The following is a 19,173-nucleotide window of genomic DNA, read 5'->3' as shown; positions in this document are numbered from 1 at the left end:
TTCTCCGTGCATCTGGCGGGGAAGCTCCTGTTTTCCAAAGTCGACCTTGTGCGGGGCTACCACCAGGTTCCGGTGCACCCTGCGGATGTCCCGAAGACAGCTGTGGTCACTCCGTTTGGGTTGTTTGAGTTCCTCAGGATGCCATTCGGCCTGAAAAACGCGGCCCAGTCCTTCCAGCGGCTGATGGACTCGGCGCTGAGGGACATGCCTTTCATCTTCGTCTACTTGGACGATGTCCTGGTCGCCAGTTCCTCGGAGGAGGAGCACCTCACACACCTCCGGGCCCTCTTCACAAGGCTCGACCGCCACGGCTTGATCATTAACCCGGCGAAGTGTGTTTTTGGGGTGCCGTCCATCCAGTTCCTCGGGCACCTCATCAACAGGGATGGTGCCGTCCCCCTTCCGTCGAAGGTGGAGGCTGTTTCCAACTTTCCCCGCCCACGTTCGGCCCGGGGGCTCCGGGAGTTCCTGGGGATGGTCACCTTCTATCACCGATTCATACACCGGGCGGCCCACACTATGCGCCCGCTGTATGAGGCCCTCAAGGACAAGGCGCCCGGCCAAGACGTCGACTGGACTGCAGAGAGGGACAGAGCGTTCGAGGACACTAAGACTGCATTGAGCCGGGCCGCGTTGTTGGTCCACCCGTTGCCCGGAGCTCAGGTGGCCCTCACAACCGACGCGTCCGACTACGCGGTTGGCGCGGTGTTAGAGCAGTGGGACGGTGGCGCCTGGCAACCGCTCGCCTTTTTCAGCCGCCAGCTGGTACCCCGGGAGCGCAAATACAGTACTTTCGACAGGGAGCTGCTCGGCGTCTGGCTGGCAATCCGTCATTTCCGCTTCGCCCTGGAGGGCCGTCAGTTTACGGTTTTTGTGGACCACAAACCCCTCACGTTCTCCATGTCCAAGGTAGCCGAGCCGTGGTCCGCCCGCCAACAGCGCCAGCTGTCATTCATCTCTGAGTATACCACGGACATCAGGCACATCGCTGGCAAATCCAACGTGGTCGCGGATTGCCTCTCCAGAGTGATCGTCGGCGCGGTGCAGCTGGATCTCGACTACTCGCGTATGAGTGCGGAACAGGCCACGGACCACGGTTTTCAGTCCCTCAAAGACTCGGACACCGGGCTGCGCCTGGAAAAAGTGGCGATCGGCGACTCAGGGGTCAGGTTATGGTGTGACCTCTCCACCGGCCAGCCCAGGCCACTGGTCCCTGCCGGCTGGCAGCGGGCTGTTTTCGAGGCAATACACGGCCTGTCCCATCCCGGTAGGAGGGCGTCCGTGAGGCTGGTCTCTCAGAAGTTTGTCTGGAAAGGACTGAAGAAGGACGTACGGGCCTGGGTCGACTCGTGTGTGCCCTGTCAGCGTGCAAAAGTGCACCGCCACACCAAGGCCCCGTTGGAGCCATTCGTCGTCCCTGGTAGGAGGTTCGACCATGTCAACATCGACCTGGTGGGGCCACTCCCCCCTTCGCATGGTTTCACCCACCTCCTCACGATGGTGGACAGGACGACGCGTTGGCCTGAAGCTGTGCCACTCACCTCGACATCGTCTTCCGATGTGGCCCGTGCGTTTATCGGCACGTGGGTCGCGCGCTTTGGGACACCTTCGGACCTCTCCTCCGACCGGGGTGCACAGTTTACCTCGGAGATCTGGAATGTGGTTGCCAAGGATCTGGGGGTTAAACTGCATCGCACTACCGCATACCATCCTCAGGCTAATGGTTTGTGCGAGCGGTTCCATCGCTCCATGAAGGCGGCCTTGCGTGCCAGTTTGACGGACGGCAACTGGTTGGACAAACTTCCCTGGGTGATGCTGGGGCTCCGGACGGCGCCTAAGGAGGACCTGCAGTCCTCGTCTGCCGAGTTAGTCTACGGTCAGGTGCTGCGAGTTCCAGGGGATTTCATTCCGAACGCCACAACACCCTGGTCGGCGGCCAGGCAGCGGTCCTCTCTGCTGGAGGTCGCCAAGCAGTTCGCACCCGTCCCCACTTCGCATCACTGCACCCCCGTTTCCCTGGTGCCACCCAATCTGCACACGGCGGAGTTTGTGTTCATCCGCCACGACGCCCACCGTGGACCGTTGCGCCCCCCCTATGACGGGCCGTTTAGGGTCTTGCAACACGGGGATAAGAGCCTGGTCGTGGACGTCGGTGGTAGGCCCGAGACTGTCTCTGTCGACAGGATCAAGCCTGCCCACGTGGACATTTCCAGACCGTTGGAGTTGGCCCAGGCTCCGCGCCGTGGACGCCCCCCGTTGCCACGCCCCGCTGGGCTCCCTGCCGCCTTGTCGGTGCCGTTGCCGCCCAGTCCTGGGCTTGGTCCTGCCGCACCCACCACGCCCCTCCCCTCTTCGGCCCCTGCCACTCGTTCTAGTCGCGGCCGGGCCATCGTGCCTTTCCAGCACAGGGACTTTGACTATGGGTGAATTCTGGGGGGGCTTGTGTAGTGATCTTACATAATTCACCTATGGAACTGAAGTTCCGGGGTTCCGGGGGAACTGTTATGACTGGGGGAATTTCCTGTTTTGTCTTGTTGGCGTTTTGAGACTATCAAGAGTTTACTGTCTGCTCCGTTGTTGTTACTCGACAAGTGTATTAATGTCATTAAAGCAGTTAGCTCCGTCTTTTGACACTCCGCCTCCGACTCCCGTCTCTACACGCCACAATACTAAGATTTATTTTATATCGTCTTCTCTCACACGTTTTTTGCTCACTGTAACTCCTTAAAATATTAAGACATTTTAACCATTTAACTTTATCAAAATATTCAGCTTTCTAAGGAATTGATGTTTATAGTTTTATAATGGATGGGTAATGTATTGTGCTCCCTATGAGTGATGTCACCTGTTATGTCATCTATACTCCTCCTATCCTGCTCTTCTGCTTCTTCAGAAATTTCTAAAACTAAAATCCTTCTATCTTCCACAACTTTCACTTCACTTCACATACACAATTTACATTAAACCATAGACACACCTATAACCTCTCAACTCATGTGCTTACTTAAGCTGTAGCCAGTACAGTTTTTGGAACAGTTTGTCTCCAAGAAGTGAGAATACAATTCAGCTGTGCCATTGACTGCCATTTTATTCTATGAGTAAAAAACACAAATATGCTGATTTCAAACTGTGATTTATCTGTCATGTTTAACCTTATCCACACAAGTAACATATCAGTGATGTTTGAGAAATGGGACAAAACAGGGTGCAATGTTGAAAAAATACAAACCCTATGTTTAGGCGAATTAAATTACATATACTGGGCTACTGAGCTAAGCTTTGACAAAACCTCCCAGCTTTTGTCCTTTTTATCAAAATGGGCTTTTTACCTTGCCATTCCTTATTTTTTGTCAACACCGTCAGACACCAAAAACACAATTTAATTTCCCCTCAATTTATACTAGACCCATGAGATGTATTAGTGATCGCAAATATTCAGAGGCCACAAAAAATATTTTCAAAATGTATATGAATATACATTTTTATATCGATTTTCCTCTATGTTCTTTAGTTGAACTGTGTAATAGAATTTTTACTTTAAAATTAACAGCAATCAAGATGTGTTTCAAATTTCAAAACACATTCTCATCTTAGGTGACCGGTTAGATTTTCACATATGAACAACCATTCCTCAACCACTATGAAATATCATTATTCAATATTATCAAAATAATATAAATCTTCCACAACTTTTTATTGTGGAAGAGGTTTAATGAGTTTAATGATTTCATGAGTTTAATGAGTTCATGTTAATATCCTTAGAAGGAAGAAATGGATATAATCATTGAAAAATAATTATGATAATCCCCAGTTTTTAACAATCCTGCAATCAAAATGCAAAATAGTTTATTAATCTACTCGGTTAGGTAATCATTGTCCCTTTAAAACCGTCTTGAAAATGAGTGGAATTGTGTACAACATACTATGCAGTAAAAAAAAAAGATTTATCCAACAATACTTGTGTTTAAGTTTCACTTTCATACAGTATGTACAGTATAAATGCATGTGATTCCGAGAAACTCTTTGCTATACACTAGTAACGTTTCGTTGTTGGGCAATTGTTATTGTTATAGCAGTGTCAAAGGCAATTAATTCAAGGTGTGCAACAACAAATGTTTTAAATCTATTATAATTGTTCAGCGAAACCAGTTTTGCAGCTGGCCTCTTGTTCTGAAACATAGTTTGCATACCATTTAGCTTGGCAAAGGATTGTGACCACCTTATCCTGCCAGCCTTTGAGTGTATATAAAGATGCTGCAGGTAGACAGAAGTGGCAGAGAATCAGACAGAGGAGAGGTTGGGGCAACATGGCTTCCACACTGGTGCTCGTTCTTCAGCTGCTCCTGGTCTCACTGGCGTCTGCATCACATCACTTTGGGGGAATTGCGACCTACAGCTACAAAGGAAGAAATCCTGATGGAACATTTAGGGTGAGAGACACAACTTTAATGATGTACTTTGTGCAACGTACGTTAGAGATAACGTGTGACTAGTTTCTCTGCTATGTGAGAGAAATTGATATGGGCTTCTGAGTATTCTGATAATTTTAGTTCTGATAAATCGTTTCATTAATTTCAATTGCAATTGTTTATACCTGTACTTAATCTATTACATTTTTTTTCCTGGAGCATTCTTTTTATGATATTTTCAACCTATTGCACTTAGATTTGTTTTATTATCTTTTAGGGCATCTGTGGACCTTGAAAAGAGCCGCATAAAATGGATTGTTTTTAATTTGCAATAGCTTTTTCAATAACGTATACATAAAAAAAAGACATAAGATACCAATATTTTTTGCATACTGCATTTCTTCAACATTTGTTGAAACAGTTGTCAGGGCCTTTTTAATTTATTTTTAAATATATCTGTATGATGAACACAAAAATGGGGTTGTAACCTCAAACCAATAAAGTTATTTTTCATTAGGAAGTTATTTAACATGTATCCACCCCAACATACTTTAGGTGCAACATACAATAACTTAATGTCCAAATATATTAACGTCTAGGATTAAGAAATTAATAATGGAAAAAAATATAATAATCCTTTTCTGGCTTGCTGTATAGAAAACACTCCGCTTCGTTGGTGCGCCAGTTGACAGCGTACATTCGTTTTTTAGATGGTTCAGTGTGCATTCACAAAGGCTAAACTCAAAAGGACAATTAGGCCTATTGTAAACAAAAGTCACGTGCAAGGAAATGCTGTCAGAAAGTTTGGCGAGAAAAAGGTAAACATGCAGATGTGCGCAATCTATACCATGGCCTACATCACAGAGCATCAGACGGTTATAATTGTCTGCTTAATGTGGAGCGCATAAGGAAACAGCCAGAAGCTAGCCTATTAAATGTATGCTCCTCCGCATCCCACGTTCCGACCAAATGGTGTATCATGCTCTGACAACATGCGCCAAATAACTTAATAACACGTGTGCATTAATGAAAGACATTCTGCAAAAGACGGTGAAATGATGCGTACATACTACACTTCCTGTGATGAGTGCTGAAGGGTTCAAACCAGCAATGATCCGCTCCAAAGTTCATTGGCAAGCGGCCCGAGACCACCGCTTTCAAGCGGAGCAGAGTCCGGTTGTTTAACGTGCACCATGCAGTCTGCGTTCAAACCAAGTTGGTTTAACCAACCCAAATGAACCGCACCAAGAGTTTAAACCATCATAGACATATTAGCTATGGTTTAAACCAGGGGTGTCAAACTCATTTTGGTTCGAGGGCCACATACAGCCTCTCTGATCTCAGGTGGGCCGGACTAGTAAAATAATGGCAAAATAACTCCAAATCCCTAACTTTGTTTTTCAGTAATATGCTTTATCACTCAGCCTACATTTGTAACCTACATTATCACGGATCACAAGGGATCTCTGTACCCCCCAGGAAATGTCTTAGTAAAGGTTGCTGCTGGCCATGGGAATAGGAGGTGCGGCGCGAAGCGCCGCAGCAAAAATTTTGGGGGTATTTTGCTCAAAGATGCCAATGTGCACTAATGAAATAAACAACTGTTTATTTGAATACACAAATACAACAGGCACTGACCTTACAGTTGTCCAATTTTGTTTATTATATGTACAGGTACACATTTTGTGCAAACATGCAGACTGTACAAAATACAATTAAATAAAAGTGCAACTTCTACTGTTTTGATTTATTTTTAAATACAGAGGTTATTGGTTGTTTTGGAATTTGTTTTTCCCAATTTAAAACATAAAAATAAAGCAGCATTGAAAATTAGGAAATAAATCTTGTAGGCCTACACTAGCATGCTCCTGCTCGTTTTGCGCACACAGAGCCACAGACACACCGCGCTTGCTAGTACATTAATTGTTCAGCACTAAAAATAAAAATAGTTTTATTTTTATTAAAAAGTAATCAAATAAATGTACTAAAAATAAAAATGTTTTTTTTTTTTGGTTTTTACTTTGCCATAAAGCACTGTAGGAAACATTAATAGCGGTGAAGCAGGATTGCCATTTACCATTTACCACGTTGCTAAAATGTGCTTTTTTTATTTAGGCTGCCCCCTAGCGGCAGGAGTGAGCATTTCGGTTATTTCTTTAAAAATTCATAACTCCTCACAGGAATGGGCTAGAGACTTACTTTTTTTTTGACATACTCAGAAATTTATGCTCTACAGGTCGCGGGCCTGATCAAATCATCTCGCGGGCCGGATCCGGCCCGCGGGCCGTATGTTTGACACCCCTGGTTTAAACGCTCCAGGGTTCATTTCAACCGCACTAAACAAAGCTGGTGTGAACACCTCCTTAGGGCGTATATTCACACACATGCCGTGTTTAGTTCGTTTGAAACGAGCTCGCAGGTGCGCTTCACTGTTACATCTTTCAGGAAGGTGTGAATACAGCAATCGCATTCGGGGGCGGAAACAAGCGAACCGAGAATTTGATTAAGCCCCGACCTCGATTGTTGTTGTCGCAATTGTTAAGACGATTTGTGGTTTGACCGGGAGCCCTGAGCCAATATAGGCTTTTACATTTACCTAAGCGTAAAAGTGCTGAATGTGAAGGCTACAGCGATCGGATGAAGGAGAGGGGAGCGTTTCCCGCACTGTGCCAACAGGTTCACGCTGCGCTTTGCATGAAGTGCATGCTTTTATTTTGCTTGTTAATAAGGCCAGGACACACCGGGCCGATATAATAATAAGACCATAATATTATGGTAAAATTTTTAGAGCAAAATGTAGTATTGTGGTAGCCTGGCATTTCCAGACCTGCCACTAGGCGCTGGCAAATTAAATTAATAATAAAATAAAAATTAATTTGCTGCGTCTGTTGGTCTGGACACTCTCAATTGAAGCTTTTTCAAAAAGTCGAGAAATCCCGACTCACGTTTCAATTGGTTCTATCTAATATGGGCGCGCCAGAGCCCTTTGTATGATGCTCTGGGGGCAGACGTAACCAGATGACAACAGTGACGTGCATGCGACATCGAAGCCGTGATAGTACATCAAAGATGGCTGCGGATATGTTGTGTGAGTTTGAGACTGCTTTGGCCTCGACCCTTTACGATTTGGAAGACGGCACTCAAATATTTAATTAGCAAGTAAGTGGAATGTTCTGTTTTGCCAACCGACCACGGCAAAAGTTTAATTTAACAGTTACATCACCTTGTGCATCGCTCTGATTGGTTGTAGTGCTATCCAACTGCGTACAGTGGCATTTGAAATGCACGAGTAGGAGCCGCCCCTTGAGTTGGAAATTACTATTGATCGTGGCCAGACCCTCTATCGTTCAAGATATCAGGGTCTGGATTTCCAGGCTAGTATTGTGGTCTAGACAACCCAAAATGTTATGTCCACACAGGTGTACGCCAGGTCCTAGGAGGATACAGTCGCAATTAAATACACTCTTATTCCAAGTCAAGACTCAAGATGACAAAGTGTAATTGGAATGATTCTACGATAAGTCAAATATAGTCGGGTCTGACTAGTTAGTGACAATTTTTCTGCTAAGGATCTTTTAAGCAAAAAGAATCAAACCAGCGGAATTAAAAACTTGCTAATCAGCATAGGCATGAAAAACTGAAAAAATGTACTGCAACATGATGGTAAAGCAGTGCAGTTTATAACATGTAATATGCAGAATCAAAAATAAGTTTATTCATGTATTTTTTGTGCAGACTTACCAACAGTAGGAGTTTAAATATTGTTTTGGACTTGCAACAGTGTTTTTTTTGTAAAACTAATGTTGACATTTAGCCAAACCATTTCATTCTCAGTACAGCGTACTTACCGTAGGAAAGGCAGAACTCCAATGTCTGGTGATTTGTTGGGTTGTCCAGTGTCAGATCTTGTTCCCAAATCGACAGAAGTGCGTAGTCTCCATGGTTGGTTCCGTGAACCAACCCTGTTACGTGTTGGGATCCAACAACAGCTCGATGCCCTGGTATGTGTGCAAACAACATTCTCACAAATACAAAAAACAGCAGCAAAAATATCTACATAATATGTTCTATGATTTAAGTAAAACAAAAAACTCACGTCATTTGAAAAGGTTTGTTGCTCTGAACATTGTGTGTTGTGACTGTTTCAGTTTCACACCATTGCCTGTTATATTTCGGTGCATTGGTGCTCCTGTCAAGCGTACCTCTCTCAATTCTGCTGGTATTTCCACAGTTGCCACTGTAACAATTCCAGTAGTGAGAGAGACAACCATCAAAGGTTCCCCTGTTGCGAATGTCCACCTGTGGAAAAAAATAAACTAAGTAAGTGTGCACCAAACTAAGAATTTTATTTTGAACTATATTACTATATATTTTTTAAACTACACTATTTATATCCCTCTATAATACTATCCATTGCAGAGTTGATCTGTTTTGATAATTTGATAAACTTCAACACTAAAGGTATTTTCTTTGTAGAAAAAGGCATAGATATTTTGTAAACCATGAAACCAATGATGTGGCCATATGTAGGCCTAAAGGAAGTCACTTATTGAATCAGGGCAGGGCAAAGAAAACGAAAATAAATTAATGTTAAAAAATAGAAGCTACAACAGAAAAAGTTAGAGGGGGGTTAAGCAGCACAGCCTTAATTACATTCAAAAGATTTAGATTTGTAAAACGATTGATACATTTTCAAACCTTTTTTCCGAGTTCAAATTTTCTATAACAAGGCCAGAAATCATCCCTTTTAGCCAGAGGGAAATTCTACGGTGGCCAGTTCATCTTTTTTCAATGAGCAGACTAAGGGTGTATTCACACTGGGAAAGTCCGATAGTTTACTTGCTTTGGTCCAGACCAAAGATTTAGATTTTTTTTTTTTTTTTGTGTGGTCCATTTTCACATTGCCCTTTTTGCAAGTGAACCAGCATTATGAAGCAAAACCACACATGTGCTAAGGTCATTCATTCATTGGACAGACATTCTGGGATGGGGAAAAGCAGGTAGAACGAAGTGAAACCAGGCCCCCAGGATGCTGCCTTCTCCGAGCAGCCAGCATGGACTAGTGGCCAACCCATTGGTACTGCATGCTGTGAATGGGAGCTTATTTTCATGGTAGCCCTAAGGCAGATTTCCCCGTCCACACAATACAAGCGGCGAACAAGATTGTGTCGCCGCAACATTTTTCTGGATATCAATCATAGGCTCAAACTTATCTTGAGACCATATACTATTAAAACTGAAGTTTTTTCATTTCAAAACGCCACATAAAGCGTTTTATTAGCCCAACGGCAAGAGACACTGAGGTTTCCCTCATTTACAGTGACAATGAGTATATTTCAGTAAATTTCAACCCCAGGGCCAGGTTTCCGGCTCCTTACCCAAGGGCCGGGGCCAGGGCCAAGGCTAAGGCCAGGTTTCCGGCTACCAGGGCCTGGTTTCCGGCTACCAACCCAAGGGCCAAGGCTAAGTCTCAAACTACCAACTCAAGGGCCTGGGCCAAGGCCAGTTTTCTGGCTATGATCCCCAGGGCCAAGGCCAGGATTCTGGCTATGATCCCCAGGGCCAAGGCCAGGATTCTGGCTACCAGGGCCATGTTTCTGGATACTAATCCAAGGGCCAAGGCCAGGTCTCTGACTAGCAACCAAAAGCCCAGGGCCAAGGCCAGTTTTCTGGCTACCATCCCTAAGGCCCAGGCCAGGACTCTGGCTACCAGGGCCATGTAAGGATATACCAATCATACACAATTGGAGATTGGTTATAAGCTCATGAGTTCTTTTAAATGTTTTATTACCAGTATAATTGGCTGATATTTCTACCACATTAGGCTATGTGTAATTTATTGGGAGAGAGTGAGACCAAGCAATACCATGTAAAATCAGACCTTTCACACCGCCATATAGCCGGGTTGAATGAGCATTGTTTCATAACCACATTTTGTGACTATTCAAACTGTAAGATTTGCAGTTGAATGGGGTTCCTTCAATCAAATCGTCGAATAGTCGACTATCTGGGGTCACCCCTACTAACTAGTGTTGTGTATGTCTATTCAAGGGTGCCTCAGAACTGCCCAAGGACGTACAAGCTGATGTCATTTGATCCTGATGGGGACAAAGTTCAATGTAGATATGGAAATAGTAGAAATATAGACTGCAGCTCGTGCAACCCACCTTCAGGCTTTCACTTAGATCAGGTGAGTTTAAGAGTCAATTTCCTAATACATTGTACAATAGACTGGTGCTTTGCCTCACTAAACTACTTAATGTTCACATTGTTAGGACTCTTGCACATTACACTACAACAACACCAGTGCCAACCCCCGAGTTAATGCATTTGAGATGGTGGTGGAGGACTTCCCGCAAGGGCACATCACTCTGGCCTACACAGACGGATCCCGGTCTTACAGGGCTCCATTGAATGCAAGGAGAAAGAGACAAGTTGTCAACCCATCTGCTTTACCATGGTCGACAACCCCATGGTGGTGGTATTGGCATGGACAATCCACAACTGCCCCGACAACCACCACACCTGCTACCACAACCCCATGGTGGTGGTATTGGCATGGACAATCCACAACAGACCCGACAACCACCACAGCTGCCCCAACAACCACCACACCTGCTACCACAACCCCATGGTGGTGGTATTGGCATGGACAATCCACAACTGAACCAACATCCACAACCGTACCCACAACCCCATGGCGATGGTATTGGCAAAGTCAATCCACAGTTGCCCCGACAACCACTACAGCTGCCCCGACAACCCCATGGCGATGGTATTGGCAAAGTCAATCCACAGTTGCCCCGACAACCACAACAGCTGCCCCGACAACCCGGTGGTGGTATTGGCATGGACAATCCACAACTGAACCAACATCCACAACCATACCCACAACCCCATGGTGGTGGTATTGGCATGGACAGTCCACAGCTGCCCCGACAACCACCAAAGCTACTCCAACAACCACCACAGCTGCTTCACGGACCACCACTCCTCTTAGTGTACTCCCTTTGCAATTCTCCTTACTTGGTAAATTCGATTTTACCTGTCCTCATAATTTTCAGATCACATTTTAAACTGGGTCAATCCACACTGAATCACATTGAAAAACCTGTTGCAGCACAAGCATGAAAGAACACGTTATAGTTTTTTTAAAATCAATGTTTAAGACTGCCTTGTCTTGCCTTCAATTCCTCCTTTTATTTGTATTTGTTATTATTTTTTTAATCTAGTGGACCCACCGGCTCCCTCATGTCAGGAAGGACAGTACTTGCCAAGGTTTGTGCAACCAACCCCTGAAAATGGAGCACACATCCAAGCAGAGGTCAACAAAGAAGTGGAGATCAGAGTCAAAGCAGAAGCTGCATACGCAACGTGAGAACCAACGTGATCAGTGTTCAGTGCAAAACATTCTTATCATTTCTGCAAGCAAGAAAAAAAAACTATAACGGAGAAATCTTGGTTTTCTTTTGTTTTTGTTTTTCATACAGTATTCATGATCTCATCATGAGTGGGCCACTGAATATCAGCAAGCACAGGACAACACATGACGAGTTTGTCATTCGGTGGACGCCTGTCCCAGATGACCTTGGAGAACATTATGCGATCTGCTTTGCTGTTGAATCAGTGACAGGGTGAGCCTTGGGTTCATTTCTTTCATGGCAGGATATTATGTTATTGTAAAACACGTAATTCATTTAAAACCATGATTGAACTTTTTACACATTTTGCAGGTCTTCAGCAACAACAGTCTTTCAAACGTCACAGCACCATCACCATCACCATCACCATACCAACCCACCTTCACAGTATGTAACATTTCTCTGTTCGGTGTTTTGTAAACTACATCTCTCAGCAACAAGGTAAAGAGCACTGCCTGAGGCTGAGAGATGACGAGTAAGAATGCTGTAAGTAAGTAACAAACCTATAAAAAAAACGTAATTTCCTTTTTTAAGGAGACTAGGACAATGAATCCAAGTGACAGAAATGTCCTGTTAAAGCCACTACGAGTAACATGGCACGTTGGCGGCCCCTTTGGACAAAAGCGGTAGTATTTTTACGACGCCAGCTGTCGTGAAGCTGTTTTCTAGCTCGTGCCGGGCGTGCGAGATTCAAATGATCAGGAAGCAATATAGTGCATGTCCGTGTGTTGAAAGTGTGAGGGCACCAGACTCTTTTCGGCTCCGTGAGAGTGGTTAGTGACACAGCATCAACTAATGCCAGTCAGTGCTACACACACCTGATTGCAATGAGTTGATGCAGTGTCACCTCTCACGGAGCTGAAAGATTACGTGTCCTCACAGAAAGCGAATGAACGAGAGACAGCAGTTATGGATCACAATGAGGTAATGTAAATAATGACTATTTCAGATGAATAATGGTCATCTGATGATGCTGGTGAGGCAAAGTAAACTTTGTTTTAGTAGGCTACCGCTCATTCATTTAGGAGTAAACACTGCAGTCGTGAAATTGTGTACGTTGCTTGGCAACGCCCTCCCGCCCGCCTATCTCTCCCTTTTAGCTTTTCTTCATTGCATTACATTTTTTTCTATAATGGTTCAGCCCCGTTACCAGTCATTATGACGACAAATAACTGTCTCAAACTACCGCTCCCCTTCCCTCACCTGGAGGGATAGGCTTCTCAAATCACGTTGCTGCGCCACACTGAAATCTGCGACCAATACGGATATGTGACCATGGAGCATGCACGCGTGAACCGAAAATCGGACTGGGTGTGCGACCAGACCAAATGCAGTAATAAAAACTATATAAAAACGTATTTCTTTGCACTGATGGTCTCGTTTGCTGTTAAATGTAATTTATGATTATGAGAGGAAACATGAGGCTGTTTAAAAGATATTTAAATGTTACTCTGAGCTGCTTTAAAGTTACCTAACACATAAACCTTGGCCACTTAAATATAATTCCGAGACATATTTATTTAAATATAAATTAACAAACCATTTTTATGGAATCTATTAACAGGCATTACTCTCCTCAGTTACAATGTTAAATCAGTTCACTGTTGCCTTTCAGGTCTGGCATCTATCAGTCTGAGATGAGGTGTGTTTTGGTGGAAATAAGGAAGAAGAAGCAAGGTAAGACTTTGCGCTACGTTAATGGCAACATTTCGTAGTGTAACTACAACTGTTATGGTGTACATTTTCACCAAATACTGTATATCACATGCCAAATGTTCTGTTAAAGTGCCAAATACTGACTACATGACACTACTGGCACATTGGAGAATATTTTTTAAAGCTGCAGCTAGGGAAAGTAAAATGCTTCATTTACACAGAAATGCCACCACAGTTCTTATGAAAACCTATCCAAGTACAGCTGAAGCACAATTGGAAAGATAACGTCACATTCTTTTTGGTGAAAATGCCTCTATAAAAGGCAAACATACAAGTCACAGTATGTTTACTCACCAAAAGTCATTTTGTGTATCCTCGCACACTAAGATTTATTTTTTGCTAAACTTATTTATTAATTTGGCACATGCAAAAGATAAACAAAAAAGGGACATATAAAACCTTGTTCTTTAGTGATAGAGGTCTACAACTCGGAGGGGAAACTTTAAAGCTGCATTAAGTCATTTTGACCACTAGAGGACAGAAAGACTCAAAATCACAGGCCTAAATTACTGATCACATTTTTGGGTTAATATCGTCATGTAGTAGAAACCTGCTTACTTCTTAACCTGCTTACTTCTTGCAGCAGAAGAATAGCAAAATTAGTATACAACATGTATCAATATAAACATGTACAATAATATATATAACATACATGTTAATTGTATCTAAGCAATATTACCAAGTCAAATATATTGCTTTAAGCAGGTTTTATCACCGCAATATTTTGGAAAAAACTCAGTTTTTAGCTTCATATTTAGGCTATATAAATGGTCTAAAATATACATACCTCTTGCTCTAAATGCTGAATACTCACTTTTTTGCATTTGCATTTAACACAAGTTGAGCTTTTTGACACTCCTACGTTTTTTCTTTTTTTTTACTTTTATTTAGATCTATTTTATATGTTGTTTTGTATTGTATTTTGTGTAGCACTTTGGTCAACTGACGTTATTTTTAAACGTGCTATAGAAATAAATTTGACTTTGACTTTAGTTAAATCCAATGTGATCTGCACTGAGTCCACAATGAGAGTGGAGGTTGAGAAATCTTCATTCCCTGGACTCCATGAGGATCATTTGCAGCTCAATGAGCCCAGCAACACCGTCTGCAGCCTCCAGAGACACTCCAACAGCACTCACTTCATCGCTGTCATCCCACTCAACGCTTGTGGCACTCAGATCGAGGTAACGCGGAGTCGTTTGTCTCATTACCCACTGTGCAGTGAATGATTAGTGTTGCTTTTTTATCACTAATAACAGTACAAGGACTGAATATATGAGTATTTACTCTGCAGGAAGATGATGAGAACCTACGTTTCAAGAATGAAATTACCACGGTCGACAACATTGGAGACGTGATCGCCAGGCATAACTTGCTGGAAGTGCAGTTCTACTGCCAGTACCCCAAACGAGGGAACGTGACACTGGGCTTCACAGCACATAGGCAGAATTGTACAGTGTTGGACAAAGGCTTCGGCACGTTCACCTACCAGTTTGAGTTCTATCCCAACAACCACTTCCAAACCATGATGGATCCCAATAACTACCCCCTAGTGTATGACATAGGGAGCAGGATTTACATGGAGTTGGAGGCCACCACTTCAGTCAACAACACTGAGCTGTTTGTGCTGTCCTGCACAGCTGCACCATATGACAACCCAAACTACTGGCCGAAGTACTCCATCATTGAAAATGGGTAGGAATGAGTACACCCTCTAGTGGCAACAGAGCACATGACAAAGTATTTGTAAAGATAAATTGTTTGCCTGTGTGAGAGGTTTGTAACTAAATTGCCACAGGGAAATTAAATGTGTTAATGTGTTTCACCCTGTACCTCATATGCTATCAAGAATGTCATTTAGGTTACAGAAACATCATTTCTTATCTTCTTCTTCTTTTGTTTGCTGACAAGGTGTATAAAGGACTCGACTGTTGAAATCCATCCCCTTGGCCACAAGAGGCAATTCAGGTTCAGCATGGAGGCCTTCAAATTTATTGGCATGTATGACCAGGTAAGGAATGGACCTGTTAGACTTAAAAGTATCAAATGTCTCTGTGATATCTCTACATCCTTCAATTAATTTCCCCCCTAGGGTTTAGTAACTGTTATCTTTTATAGATATGAAATGATGTCGATAAGGAGAACCAAGTCTGAGACACTGATCACATCACTAATTGATAAAAAAAAAAGACATCTTTCAAATTATTACCTTCAGAAATTCTATAACACAAAATAGAATAGATACAAATAAAAAATATATTTTTGGATATCTGATAGGTTGATAAAGTTCAACATATGATGTCATCCTTTACATGTTTCTGTTTTTCATCCAACCTTTTATTGAGAAAAACAGCCATTTCTTCGCACATGTATTTCTTGACCCAAGGGTATTTTTGAATCAGCTTTTTATGAAGTAGTCCAAAGCAATAATTGTCTGACATAGTTGTGGTTGACAATTATATAGGTTGTAACCTGTAGCACCTCTTTAGAGAAGTTAATTTGTTTTCACATTGTCAATTTGATGCCTATCTACTGTATATCTTCAACAAACTCAGTGCTGACAGACAACAACTTAACACTTAGAACAGCATAGACTGGCAAAGTGGAGCAGATGTTTGATCTTGTATGTAGGATCTGACAACAACTCTGCTATTGTCCACTAAAAGAGACATATGTATTTATGTTCAAATAATGACAGCGTGTCCTGTTGCATTCAGGTGTACATTAGCTGTGAAGTCCTGATCTGTGAAGCAGGGAACCCCAACACCAGGTGCTCACAGGGATGTATCAACTCCACAAGCTCAGGCAGCCACCAGCATCACCACCACAAGAGAGAGATTGTCACTCAGAGTGCAACACACTTCGTTTCCCAGGGTCCCCTGCGCTTAAGGAGATCAGAAGAGAGGACTGGAAGCCCAGGTATGAAATCAAGGAGTGTTTTCTTATCTTCCTTGTTTTAGCCCCAAATAGACTTTGGACGACAAGATTTAATTCACATTTAATCTTTTCTTTCCTTCAGTCATGAACCTGAATCTGAACCTGGTATTCATCGCTGGATGTCTTCTTGCAGCAGTTGGCATGATCAGTGCAGTGGCCATGTACAAAACCAGAATGTCCAGGCTGAAATACCAACCTCTGCCCACATTTGAAAGTTAAAATGTTTGCAGAATATTTTACATTTATTAGAAAGGATGATCCAATAGTAATGCAGCTGCTGGGTGAATGTTAAACTGTGCTGTCCTGTTTACCGCTGTGGGATCCCATGTATCTTAACAATGGGTTTTACTACATTGTTGTATCATTGAAAACAAGTATGTTTATTGGTGGGTGTAGCCTTATACAATCAGTATATTAATTCCTATTTCATATACCATCATGTCATGTCAAATATTACCGTATACACTTGCTTAATGGATCAATAAAACATTCTTCTATATACTGTATATGTTTGCTCTTGACCTCTTTAATCATCTTACTTTCTTAAACACACACACACTCCCATTTCTAATCCAGCAAGTAGGTTTATATATTTAGAAGTACTTTTCTTTTACTGAACCTCATTATAATTCATTAGCTGTGTGTCAAACAACTGATAATCAGAACTTCACAAATGTGCATTTAAAGGATGGCGGTACATTGTAAAAGTTTACAACAACTATGTATCGAAGTTCGATACTTTTTTGGCAATGACCAAAATGCCTCGATACCATCGAGTTGGGAAATATGTCTTGTCATTCAACGTCAGTGAGCCAATTAGCAAGCAGCATGCTTGATGTGTCCAGGAAAAATACATTAGGTTTCAACATGGGTTACACAGTACACATCAATGTGCATTGTATTGTTTACATTTAGTTCCTTTTGGCTTGTATACCTTGGTGGAGCTGCAGTGGCTAGGAGATTGGGCATTTTAGGTCATCTGAAGGCAGTCACTTCGATTTCAGTTCATTTAAGGTTTTATTTGTTGATATTTTGTAAAAATGCCAAGTAACTAAAAAATAAAAATTACGTTTTTTTAAATCATAACTGTCTAATTTCATCTTGCTGAAGTCAGATTTCATAAAATTGGTATAGAAGACAGTATCTTTCAGGAACCGGTATCAAAGTCAACTTATTGGAATCTGAATCGATATCAAACTAAAATTTGAATGATACCCAGCCCTAACAACAACATTGCAACATTCGTAAATTTTGCTGCCTGACAAAGCGTGGAGGCACCTTAATTTCAGACTAAAACGGTCAAAAGTAGTATATTAACCCCCAATCACCAAGCACCTACTGATTGGACTCACCAAAAAACCTGCATTCACAACCTACAGTCCTGAAGAAAACAATAACTGCAGAGCCATATAAAGACATCCACACATATTAAAAAAAAATATTTAAAGCTCAGGGTGACTTCTGAGCTTTAATTTAAAAAGTGAACCCTCATTCTACAGCCCGACAGATCTGAAAGTTGACAAGGTTGTATTGTTTGTGCTTACTGAAAATACAATTATAAAAATATCAGACTGGTCTGATTCAGAGATACAGATTGTCAGACTTTACATCATTTATTACAGCAATTGAAGTAGGGTTTTAATAATACTGAGGTCATAAGTCTTAAGTACCTACAACATACCCCACCAATATAAAACAAACTTAAAATGTCTTTGTTACTGCTATTATTATACCTTTATACCAAATTCTGGAACGAAAAATGTAAAATAATTTCCAAATGTTGTGATCATAATGTTTTACAAACCCTGTTCAACGTAATTTTAGTTATAGAGAAAAATATTATCCTGGTATAACGTCAGATTATTTTACATTATACATTCTAATAAGTTTCCTATTATTTCGTCATTACACCACAAGATGACGCCACTATTCTATTTGTCGTCAGTCCTTCATTAGAAGGTTTTTTTTTGCAACAGCTGAATGTAGGTCACTCAGTAAAATAGTTTTTATTGTTTTTTTGAATTATGGGTAACCCAATAACTGACGTTTGACCAGACTGAACCTTCTTACTCATCGACGTAAAGGTGTGAATTAAAACAATTCTCACTGTCATTTTAACGTCAAACCAAAAGGAAAATGTAGGCTACTTTGTTAGTGTACTTTATTTTCAGTCACATAATGTTTTTGTAATTTTGAATTGGTTGTGTATTTGGGGATTTAGAAGGTTTTACTATGTTGATTAAGGTTATTATTTAATAATAACAATTATTGGCATAGCCTATTTAACAGACTGAGTAGGCCAAGCTCCTATAATTATAATTTCATTAGGCTATCTGTTAGGGTTCGTAAGGTAAAGTTAGATTCAAGACTTTTAAAACGTATTTTAATGCCACTCGGGATAAGTGTGATTTATCTTTTACTTAGGCCTATGTACATTTTTTCCTCCAGGTCATTCAAAATACACAAATGAAAAGACAACTAGGCTACTACATGTTGCTGTAGTTTGGCTGGCTGTACGAGTACATTTACCTGAGTGAAGACTCCGGTCCCCTACAGGAACTGACAGTAGGCCTAGCTGCTGCGTTTCCCCTGTCCTCCTTCTGCCAACCTGCGGAGCGCTCTCCTCTAGTGGACGAGCAGGCTAATGAGAGGTGCTAGCGACCGATAGCTCACCATTGGCTGTCCCGACT

At 42.2% G+C, this 19,173-nt stretch overlaps 1 protein-coding gene and 1 long non-coding RNA gene across 2 annotated transcripts; one reads left to right on the top strand and one right to left on the bottom strand.

Moving 5' to 3' along the window:
- Nucleotides 1–4,256: 4,256 nt before the first annotated feature.
- Nucleotides 4,257–19,146, bottom strand: LOC307249433. Its single transcript, XR_013844837.1, has 4 exons — nt 19,013–19,146; nt 8,506–8,708; nt 8,258–8,407; nt 4,257–4,396 (listed from the first exon to the last, which is right to left on the bottom strand). It is a non-coding gene; the product is annotated as an uncharacterized lncRNA (long non-coding RNA).
- On the top strand, nt 10,949–16,989 carry LOC307249424 (ZP domain-containing protein-like). The gene is made up of 10 exons (XM_080026136.1): nt 10,949–11,438; nt 11,642–11,783; nt 11,900–12,043; nt 12,143–12,217; nt 13,446–13,507; nt 14,540–14,730; nt 14,841–15,241; nt 15,458–15,557; nt 16,264–16,465; nt 16,566–16,989. Exons 3-10 carry the CDS (start codon nt 11,916–11,918, stop codon nt 16,700–16,702), a joined length of 1,296 nt encoding a protein of 431 aa, XP_079882262.1. The 5' UTR covers nt 10,949–11,438; nt 11,642–11,783; nt 11,900–11,915; the 3' UTR covers nt 16,703–16,989.
- Nucleotides 19,147–19,173: the final 27 nt, after the last annotated feature.

The sequence above is a fragment of the Ammodytes marinus genome (assembly GCF_949987685.1).
Source record: "Ammodytes marinus genome assembly, chromosome: 1".
In the NCBI taxonomy this organism is placed as follows: domain Eukaryota; kingdom Metazoa; phylum Chordata; class Actinopteri; order Uranoscopiformes; family Ammodytidae; genus Ammodytes; species Ammodytes marinus.
Note: the sequence above shows the minus strand (reverse complement) of the source record. Positions and strands in the feature narration are given on the sequence as shown.

What these genes read in the sequence shown, in the direction of transcription:
- LOC307249424 (XM_080026136.1), top strand. Translation starts at nt 11,916, where the DNA reads ATGAGTGGGCCACTGAATATCAGCAAGCACAGGACAACACATGACGAG. An exon ending in CTTGTGGCACTCAGATCGAG is followed by an intron (nt 14,731 to 14,840) that starts GTAACGCGGAGT and finishes TTTACTCTGCAG; the next exon opens with GAAGATGATGAGAACCTACG. An exon ending in TACTCCATCATTGAAAATGG is followed by an intron (nt 15,242 to 15,457) that starts GTAGGAATGAGT and finishes TTTGCTGACAAG; the next exon opens with GTGTATAAAGGACTCGACTG.